Source organism: Pan paniscus, chromosome 14 (assembly GCF_029289425.2).
Source record: "Pan paniscus chromosome 14, NHGRI_mPanPan1-v2.0_pri, whole genome shotgun sequence".
NCBI lineage: Eukaryota > Metazoa > Chordata > Mammalia > Primates > Hominidae > Pan > Pan paniscus.
In genome coordinates, this window is record NC_073263.2 from 58,636,763 (window position 1) to 58,647,671 (window position 10,909).

The 10,909-nt window shown below is 50.0% G+C and overlaps 1 protein-coding gene across 1 annotated transcript; it reads left to right on the forward strand.

The window, feature by feature from the left end:
* The first annotated feature begins 3,488 nt into the window (after positions 1–3,488).
* Positions 3,489–5,172, forward strand: LOC134728871 (proline-rich protein 20E). Its single transcript, XM_063596028.1, has 2 exons — positions 3,489–3,540; positions 4,559–5,172. Exons 1-2 carry the CDS (start codon positions 3,489–3,491, stop codon positions 5,170–5,172), a joined length of 666 nt encoding a protein of 221 aa, XP_063452098.1.
* Positions 5,173–10,909: the final 5,737 nt, after the last annotated feature.

Consider the following 10,909-nt stretch of genomic DNA (forward strand, 5'->3'; position numbering starts at 1 on the left):
GCTTGCCATTGGGGTCTGTCATCCATAAGCCAGAAAGCCCCCTTGCAGTCATCCCACGCACATGTGCCACTCTCTTCCTGCTGTATATCTGTCTGGAAAGAGGCACAGGTTTTACATTCCGCAGGTGGCGGTCTGCTGATACGCCACTTCCAGGACATTTCCACCACCAGAATGCTTCACTAAACATGTGTACGTGGAGTAAGACAGGGTCTCATTCAGTCATCCAGGCTGGAGTGCAGTGGTGCAATCACAGCTCACTGCAGCCCGCACCTCCTCAGCTCAGGTGATCCTCCAACATCAGGTTGCCAAGTAGCTCAGACTGCAGGCAGGCACCAAGACCCCTTGGTAATTCCTCCGGGTTTATTTATTCATTTATTTATTTATTTATTTATTTTGAAACAGACTCTCACTCTTTCACCCACGCTGGAGCGCGGTGGCTTCGGCTCACTGAGAACTCCATTCCCGGGATTGAAGCGATTCTCATGTCTCGCCCTCATAAAAATAGAAAAATTAGCCAGGCATGGTGGTGGGCCACTGTAGTCCCAGCTGCTCAGGAGTCTGAGGCGGGAGAATCCTTTGAACCCAGGAGGCGGAGGTTGCAGTGAGCCCAGATTGCGCCATTGCAGTGATCCGAGATCATGCTATTGCACTCCAGCCTGGGTGACGGGAGCAAAACTTTGTCTCAAAATGGACAAAAGAGAGAGAGAAGTTATCCCAATAAGAAAGATAAACGTTTTGAAGAGAAACTTCACAGAAGAATCTATGGGTTTGGTCAGTGAGCACACGAAATCCCAATCAGGATGAGAATATGCAAATAAGCATGGAGCATCCTGTGGTGCCAGGGAGAAAGGAGCCGCCCAAAACCAAACAAAACCAAAAGCCACAGCGATGGGAGGTTGACAAAGGGACACGCAAGCCAACTGAGGGAGCTCCCGGTGGCCAAAGCTGGCGACACTCAGTAACAAAGTAATTAACTAAATAATTAATAATTAAATAGTTGAGTCATATATTTGACAAAATAATTAGTTCAATTATTAAATAATTCATCCCCTGAAGTATTGGAGTGTAAACCAAAGCATACAATAGGTGTCCATGAGTCCATACGGATATAAATAAGTGACTAAATCAACAACCATGTGGGGGAGAATGGGAAAATCCTCCACACAGGAGAACTCCACAGAATTTCGGTAGCTCTTCCCCCGCACGGAGATAAAGCAAAACTTCCCTTTTATTTAAGTATAGGCCCCAGGTAGCGACTTCCAAAAAGTACAGTAGAGAAAGAGGTGGGAAAATCACTTGATGGTGGAGAAACCTAATCAACACTGCCCCAGCCAGGTGACCAGGACTAATAGCAGCAGTGATAAGCCGGCTTGATGGTGTGTACTGTAGACAGGATGGGATGGGAATGGCGCTTTCCCGCTGCAATCTTCCTTACAAAAACATATAATTCCAGTCAGATCACAAGGAATACATCACACGAACTTCAGGAGGGGACATCCCACAATATATCTGATCAGTATTCCAAGTGTCAAGGTCATCAAAAACAAGGCAAGTGTGAGAAACCGTCGCAGCCAAGGGGAACCGTGACGAATTGTAAGGTGGTACCCTGGATGGGGTCTTGGGACAGAAAAGGTATGTGAGGTGAAAACATAGCAAAACCTCACTTCAACAACAAATACAACCCAAAAAAATAATTGGCCCGGCATGGTGGCTTGCGCCTGGGGTCCCAGCTACTCGGGAGGTTGAGCGGGAAGGACGGCTTGAGCTCAGGCCTTCCAAACAAGCCTGGGCACATAGCGAAACCTCGTCTCTCCAAAAAATCCGAAAATTGTCCCGATGTGGTGGCGCTCACCTGTAGTCCAGCTACTCCGGAGGCCGAGACAGGAGAATCACTTGAACTGATTCTCCTATCTCAGCCCCCCAAGTAGCCGCAGCGAGCCGAGATGGCACCGCTGCACTCCAGCCTGGGCTACAGAGCGACAACCCGTCTCTGTAAAAAAAAAAAAAAAAAAACAAGGATGCAAACCAACCAAATAACCCACTGCGGGATTCCCCTCCAGTGTCCTGCTGTGTTTCCCGCTGTCTTCCTCCACCCGTGTGTGCAGCCACAGCAATAAAAGCCAGTGGTGTGGGTCTCACACGCATCTCCAGCCCCGTCGCCATCGCGCTGAGCTCGACTCTTTTTACAAAAGGCCACCTGACAACCTCACTTGGCAGTTCAAAAGCCCCTTCAGCCAGATGTGCGCAAGCCAAGCTCCGCAACTTCCCATTCAGAGCAGGTTCTCGGTCCACCTCTGCCTGAATGAACGGGCGGGCTACCAAGGCCGCAGTCTCTTCCTCAAGGGCTGTCCACACTGGGTCTGGCTTTCTCTGGGAAATTTCTCTCCCACCAGGGAACTTTCTCCTCCTCTACCTCCCTCAGTCTCAGTCTAACAGCACCCTGCGCCCAACCCCGAGGGCTGCAATAGCCTTCTTGCCTCTCCTGACTTAATTCTGCGGACCCTGGGTTGGCGCTCCTTCACAGCCAGTCTGGTCGTTTCTGAAATGTTAACCCGCTGCCGGACACCGTTCCACGGTTTTCCGCTGCCTTGGAACAAGACCAGCTCCTGCGCGGACCCTGCCTCCACCTCGCACCACCTCTGGGCCTGGACTTGGCCTCCGGTCCATTGCCAGAATGTGCCGGGCTCCCTTCCAGTCCGGGCCTCAGCACACCCTCTTCACTCCCTTTCCTTTCTCCCTGCCTCTCCCAACCCGGTTCAGGTTGACTAATTTCAAATTTTATGTTCCAGATTTCAGCCCAGATATCCCCCCTTTGGATGCTTTCCTTCACCGTGCTCAGATCTAAGCTAATCGCATCTTCCTATCAGCCGCTTTCCGGGCACCACACCCCATTGTGCTGACACTCAAAGGCCATTATGCATTTTGTCCCTCGATGATTAGATTAATCAATCAACCACGGGCGTCTAGAAATGGCGGCATCTCAGAAGGGCCCCATTTGACTGGCAGGGGACTGGCCCAATGCGCCTCGCAAGCCCAGCCAGGCCCGCCCCAGCCGGCCCCCCTCTGACGACGCCTGTCCCTTACGCGACTGCCTTGCTGCCGTATAAGAGGGACCGCGCTCGGCCTCCAGCAGTCGGCTTTCTGCTGGGCTCGGAGCCAGAACCTGCTGCGTGCTCCCTCCAGACTCCCTGGCTGCGGGTGGACTACCTCAGAGCTACAGCGGTGAACCTGTGGACACCTCCGACTCCTCGGGCCTCTCTTCGTCGAAGAGTCTCCTAATTTTCAGATCTCCGGAGCCAGCTGTGGGAAGATCAGGTGTGTGTCTGGGAGTCCCGGAGGGGTGGACAGATCTTGGGTGGGTGCAGCTGGGGACAGAATCCTCATTCCCCTAGAAAGGCCACGGCCATCCCCCTGCCTTGTCACCTCTGTCTTCCTAAATCCGTTCTTGCTCTCTTGTTTTTCTCCCCAGCCCCTCCCGCCGATTGCTCATGGAGGAACCAAGGCCTTCGAAGCGACTTCGCTCCATGGCCCCTAATCAAGGTACATCAAACGCCTGCCACTCTCTTTTTAATTTCGTTTGTTCCCCAATTCTTCCCCAATTGTTTGAATTCAAACTCAATCGAGCATTCTCTGTTTCACCTTCTCCTAGCCTGCCTCAACCTGGGCTGGTTGTTGGAAGTCAGCTCCCAGGTTCCACATCCTCTGGCAAATTCCCTTCCCTCTTTCGAACTGTAATCCCATTTCCCAAATCTGAGATTTGCTGTTGTTGTCGCTGTTTCCTTCTGTTTCGTTTTGTATTACTGTTTGTCCGTAGCAGAGCGAGTCCTCACGCTACGTCTTGATCTATGATAAACCGGTACTTCCACCTTGTTCTTTCCCGGAGGAGTTGGAATTTTACGGCTGTTGCCACGTTGTTCTCCAAAACATTTCCCTTCCTACGCTGAGTGTCCTAAATCTTTTAATCTTGTCTAGTTTGACAGATGCAGAACAATAAAGCATCCACTGAAAGCAAATTCTTTAACATCTTGCTGGTCTGAAACATCTTCATTCTCCCCTCCCAGATTCTTTAGTGAAACTTTGGTTGGACAGGACACTTTAGGTGGGAAATTCATTTCCCTTGAAATTTCGAAGACATTTTCTGTTATGTTCTAGACTGAACTGCTGCTTTTGAGATGTCTGATTTTTGAGACATGTGGAATCCTAGCCCTTTCCATGTGACTTTTCCTTTCTCTGTCTCCCGCTCCCTACAATCTTTTAGAATCTTCTCTTTTTCCTCAGCACTCTGAAATTTTGTGGTGAAATGTCTCAGCCACAACATACCTCTAATTCTCTTATATTTCATCCTTCTTTCCATCCTTTTAGGTTTTTGCTTTGTTCTGTGGGAGATCTTCTCAACTTCATTCTCCAATTTCCATGGAGAGTTTTGTTTCTTCTCTGGCAATTTTAACTTCAAAAATCCCTCTTTTCTCTGAGTATTTATTTTTAAAAGTATCCTATAACTGCTTGATGGGTAAAATTCCTTCTATCTCTCTCTGCTCACGCTCTGCTTCTCTTTTAGCCTCAGGTGGGCCTCCTCCAGAGCCAGGCTGCTGTGTTGCGGACCCTGAAGACTCCGTGGAAGCAGATGGGCCCGCACAGCCAGCCCAACCCGCAAAACCCATCGCTTACGTGAAACCCTTCAGATGGCAGCCCCCAGCTCGCCCAGAGTCACCCCGTCCTGCAGAGAGAGGCCGGCGCCGGGGAGGAAGCCGGCGGCCAGGGCGAGGCCGTGGCAGAAGGGCTGGGCCCCGCGGGGACGCTGGCCAGAGACAGGGGGCAGAAGGCGTGATGGGACCGGACGTGCACATCCCACTGGACCACCATGGAGAGCCAGGCCACCAGGGGGAACCGGAAATCACGGAGACCGCAGCCTTCTCTCTTTCTGAAACAGGTCCTCTGCCTGGAACTGTGCAGGAAGGCCCTGGCCCCGACGTGGCGCAACCTGAGCTGGGGTTTCAGGAGCCGCCCACTGCTCCTGGGCCTCAGGCTGTTGACTGGCAACCCGCGTTGACCCTCTATCCCTGCATCGGGTTTAGGGCTCTGGGTGACTCAGCTGTTTTACAAGTCATTCAAACCCCCCACGGCACCTATGTGCAAGGGGTCCCAGTGTTCCTCACCGACATTGCATATTGACCACTATCCGCCACCCACGTTGTTCCCAGCCTCCCTTTCTTCCACCTGGACGTTCCCCCCAGCCCCACTTCTGCTCCACTCCTCCCCCGACTGGACCTGAAGCCTGAGCTTCCCCTGAACTTAGAGTACGCAACTTACAATATGCAAGCTGCCAAACCCCCTTTCTGTACAAGGCGATTGGAATGGAACTGTCATGTACAGTGAAAGTACACGTCACGTGTTTCAGCCAAGAAAGAGCCAAACCAGACGACCGGGAGGAAGTGGGATGCAACAAGGATCAGTAAGCATGGAAATTAGGAAACTGTATTCTTAAGTCCAGAGGAGTACGATTCTGGAAAAAGGATTGATGACCTAGAATTAAAATTCCAGAAGACACTCATATAGACATGTGGGGCATGCGAAAATTCAGAAGGAGCTAGAAGTTACTACAGTTCTTGTCTAGTGCCTGGAGACGATAGACTGGCTGAATATAAGAGCGATAAAACTCTAGACTGACACATTTTTAAGTCTCAACGTGGGTACCCTTTGGGAACCACTAAATGAATTGGAATAGAAGGTAAAATTTCAAACAGATTGAGGAAAAAGTGGATCAAAGGACATTTGATGAATCAGACAAAAGGTGTCGGGGTGGTGGGAGGGAGGCTAACGGAAACAAGGAGAGTGCATGACTCACTGGAACCGCTAAATGAGGAATCAGTGATTTGACGGCAGTGTCCTTGGCTTCCTCCTGGCTTTAATGGGAATATTTTAAATGTTTCACCATTAACCAAGATGTTTGCTCTAAGTTTCTCATAGATGTTTAAGTTGAGTTAGTTCCCATCTTTTCAGAGTTTGATAAATGTTGTATTATGAATTTTTGTATTTTTGTATTTTATTAAGTAGCCTCTTATTGGCTGGTTTTCACTCCTTTGTAAACGTCCAAATAAAATACAGATAACTTTTTACATCAAAGATTTTTCTCTTGTGTATTCAATCCTTCTAAATAAACCGTTCTCTTCGGACTTATTTTATACAACAGTTCTTTCACTAAACTTTCACAAATCGCAAATATAAAATGTGTTTACTAAAAGCAGAAAGGAAGGTAGAAAAATGGCTCCAGTCTCTGTTCTCCATTCATATCGCATCTCTCCCCATAGTCACACAAGTCTACACCAACAAACGTACACATTAAGAGCATCGTTTGTGGCTCGCTTTTACAAACACCTGGCGTGCCATGTGCCAGGGGTCCTGCTGAAGTGACTATAAGGTCCAGGCAGGCAACACAGGTGTGGTCAGGAGCACAGCCTCTGTGGAGTCCGTGCGTCTCCAAACTAGGAACAGGCGACTTCGTATTGAAGCATGGCATGGATCACAATGAGCACTGTGCAGTGGGAGCTGCTTCTTGGCTTGCCATTGGGGTCTGTCATCCATAAGCCAGAAAGCCCCCTTGCAGTCATCCCACGCACATGTGCCACTCTCTTCCTGCTGTATATCTGTCTGGAAAGAGGCACAGGTTTTACATTCCGCAGGTGGCGGTCTGCTGATACGCCACTTCCAGGACATTTCCACCACCAGAATGCTTCACTAAACATGTGTACGTGGAGTAAGACAGGGTCTCATTCAGTCATCCAGGCTGGAGTGCAGTGGTGCAATCACAGCTCACTGCAGCCCGCACCTCCTCAGCTCAGGTGATCCTCCAACATCAGGTTGCCAAGTAGCTCAGACTGCAGGCAGGCACCAAGACCCCTTGGTAATTCCTCCGGGTTTATTTATTCATTTATTTATTTATTTATTTATTTTGAAACAGACTCTCACTCTTTCACCCACGCTGGAGCGCGGTGGCTTCGGCTCACTGAGAACTCCATTCCCGGGATTGAAGCGATTCTCATGTCTCGCCCTCATAAAAATAGAAAAATTAGCCAGGCATGGTGGTGGGCCACTGTAGTCCCAGCTGCTCAGGAGTCTGAGGCGGGAGAATCCTTTGAACCCAGGAGGCGGAGGTTGCAGTGAGCCCAGATTGCGCCATTGCAGTGATCCGAGATCATGCTATTGCACTCCAGCCTGGGTGACGGGAGCAAAACTTTGTCTCAAAATGGACAAAAGAGAGAGAGAAGTTATCCCAATAAGAAAGATAAACGTTTTGAAGAGAAACTTCACAGAAGAATCTATGGGTTTGGTCAGTGAGCACACGAAATCCCAATCAGGATGAGAATATGCAAATAAGCATGGAGCATCCTGTGGTGCCAGGGAGAAAGGAGCCGCCCAAAACCAAACAAAACCAAAAGCCACAGCGATGGGAGGTTGACAAAGGGACACGCAAGCCAACTGAGGGAGCTCCCGGTGGCCAAAGCTGGCGACACTCAGTAACAAAGTAATTAACTAAATAATTAATAATTAAATAGTTGAGTCATATATTTGACAAAATAATTAGTTCAATTATTAAATAATTCATCCCCTGAAGTATTGGAGTGTAAACCAAAGCATACAATAGGTGTCCATGAGTCCATACGGATATAAATAAGTGACTAAATCAACAACCATGTGGGGGAGAATGGGAAAATCCTCCACACAGGAGAACTCCACAGAATTTCGGTAGCTCTTCCCCCGCACGGAGATAAAGCAAAACTTCCCTTTTATTTAAGTATAGGCCCCAGGTAGCGACTTCCAAAAAGTACAGTAGAGAAAGAGGTGGGAAAATCACTTGATGGTGGAGAAACCTAATCAACACTGCCCCAGCCAGGTGACCAGGACTAATAGCAGCAGTGATAAGCCGGCTTGATGGTGTGTACTGTAGACAGGATGGGATGGGAATGGCGCTTTCCCGCTGCAATCTTCCTTACAAAAACATATAATTCCAGTCAGATCACAAGGAATACATCACACGAACTTCAGGAGGGGACATCCCACAATATATCTGATCAGTATTCCAAGTGTCAAGGTCATCAAAAACAAGGCAAGTGTGAGAAACCGTCGCAGCCAAGGGGAACCGTGACGAATTGTAAGGTGGTACCCTGGATGGGGTCTTGGGACAGAAAAGGTATGTGAGGTGAAAACATAGCAAAACCTCACTTCAACAACAAATACAACCCAAAAAAATAATTGGCCCGGCATGGTGGCTTGCGCCTGGGGTCCCAGCTACTCGGGAGGTTGAGCGGGAAGGACGGCTTGAGCTCAGGCCTTCCAAACAAGCCTGGGCACATAGCGAAACCTCGTCTCTCCAAAAAATCCGAAAATTGTCCCGATGTGGTGGCGCTCACCTGTAGTCCAGCTACTCCGGAGGCCGAGACAGGAGAATCACTTGAACTGATTCTCCTATCTCAGCCCCCCAAGTAGCCGCAGCGAGCCGAGATGGCACCGCTGCACTCCAGCCTGGGCTACAGAGCGACAACCCGTCTCTGTAAAAAAAAAAAAAAAAAAACAAGGATGCAAACCAACCAAATAACCCACTGCGGGATTCCCCTCCAGTGTCCTGCTGTGTTTCCCGCTGTCTTCCTCCACCCGTGTGTGCGGCCACAGCAATAAAAGCCAGTGGTGTGGGTCTCACACGCATCTCCAGCCCCGTCGCCATCGCGCTGAGCTCGACTCTTTTTACAAAAGGCCACCTGACAACCTCACTTGGCAGTTCAAAAGCCCCTTCAGCCAGATGTGCGCAAGCCAAGCTCCGCAACTTCCCATTCAGAGCAGGTTCTCGGTCCACCTCTGCCTGAATGAACGGGCGGGCTACCAAGGCCGCAGTCTCTTCCTCAAGGGCTGTCCACACTGGGTCTGGCTTTCTCTGGGAAATTTCTCTCCCACCAGGGAACTTTCTCCTCCTCTACCTCCCTCAGTCTCAGTCTAACAGCACCCTGCGCCCAACCCCGAGGGCTGCAATAGCCTTCTTGCCTCTCCTGACTTAATTCTGCGGACCCTGGGTTGGCGCTCCTTCACAGCCAGGCTGGTCGTTTCTGAAATGTTAACCCGCTGCCGGACACCGTTCCACGGTTTTCCGCTGCCTTGGAACAAGACCAGCTCCTGCGCGGACCCTGCCTCCACCTCGCACCACCTCTGGGCCTGGACTTGGCCTCCGGTCCATTGCCAGAATGTGCCGGGCTCCCTTCCAGTCCGGGCCTCAGCACACCCTCTTCACTCCCTTTCCTTTCTCCCTGCCTCTCCCAACCCGGTTCAGGTTGACTAATTTCAAATTTTATGTTCCAGATTTCAGCCCAGATATCCCCCCTTTGGATGCTTTCCTTCACCGTGCTCAGATCTAAGCTAATCGCATCTTCCTATCAGCCGCTTTCCGGGCACCACACCCCATTGTGCTGACACTCAAAGGCCATTATGCATTTTGTCCCTCGATGATTAGATTAATCAATCAACCACGGGCGTCTAGAAATGGCGGCATCTCAGAAGGGCCCCATTTGACTGGCAGGGGACTGGCCCAATGCGCCTCGCAAGCCCAGCCAGGCCCGCCCCAGCCGGCCCCCCTCTGACGACGCCTGTCCCTTACGCGACTGCCTTGCTGCCGTATAAGAGGGACCGCGCTCGGCCTCCAGCAGTCGGCTTTCTGCTGGGCTCGGAGCCAGAACCTGCTGCGTGCTCCCTCCAGACTCCCTGGCTGCGGGTGGACTACCTCAGAGCTACAGCGGTGAACCTGTGGACACCTCCGACTCCTCGGGCCTCTCTTCGTCGAAGAGTCTCCTAATTTTCAGATCTCCGGAGCCAGCTGTGGGAAGATCAGGTGTGTGTCTGGGAGTCCCGGAGGGGTGGACAGATCTTGGGTGGGTGCAGCTGGGGACAGAATCCTCATTCCCCTAGAAAGGCCACGGCCATCCCCCTGCCTTGTCACCTCTGTCTTCCTAAATCCGTTCTTGCTCTCTTGTTTTTCTCCCCAGCCCCTCCCGCCGATTGCTCATGGAGGAACCAAGGCCTTCGAAGCGACTTCGCTCCATGGCCCCTAATCAAGGTACATCAAACGCCTGCCACTCTCTTTTTAATTTCGTTTGTTCCCCAATTCTTCCCCAATTGTTTGAATTCAAACTCAATCGAGCATTCTCTGTTTCACCTTCTCCTAGCCTGCCTCAACCTGGGCTGGTTGTTGGAAGTCAGCTCCCAGGTTCCACATCCTCTGGCAAATTCCCTTCCCTCTTTCGAACTGTAATCCCATTTCCCAAATCTGAGATTTGCTGTTGTTGTCGCTGTTTCCTTCTGTTTCGTTTTGTATTACTGTTTGTCCGTAGCAGAGCGAGTCCTCACGCTACGTCTTGATCTATGATAAACCGGTACTTCCACCTTGTTCTTTCCCGGAGGAGTTGGAATTTTACGGCTGTTGCCACGTTGTTCTCCAAAACATTTCCCTTCCTACGCTGAGTGTCCTAAATCTTTTAATCTTGTCTAGTTTGACAGATGCAGAACAATAAAGCATCCACTGAAAGCAAATTCTTTAACATCTTGCTGGTCTGAAACATCTTCATTCTCCCCTCCCAGATTCTTTAGTGAAACTTTGGTTGGACAGGACATTTTAGGTGGGAAATTCATTTCCCTTGAAATTTCGAAGACATTTTCTGTTATGTTCTAGACTGAACTGCTGCTTTTGAGATGTCTGATTTTTGAGACATGTGGAATCCTAGCCCTTTCCATGTGACTTTTCCTTTCTCTGTCTCCCGCTCCCTACAATCTTTTAGAATCTTCTCTTTTTCCTCAGCACTCTGAAATTTTGTGGTGAAATGTCTCAGCCACAACATACCTCTAATTCTCTTATATTTCATCCTTCTTTCCA

What these genes read in the sequence shown, in the direction of transcription:
- LOC134728871 (XM_063596028.1), top strand. Translation starts at nt 3,489, where the DNA reads ATGGAGGAACCAAGGCCTTCGAAGCGACTTCGCTCCATGGCCCCTAAT. An exon ending in CTCCATGGCCCCTAATCAAG is followed by an intron (nt 3,541 to 4,558) that starts GTACATCAAACG and finishes CTTCTCTTTTAG; the next exon opens with CCTCAGGTGGGCCTCCTCCA.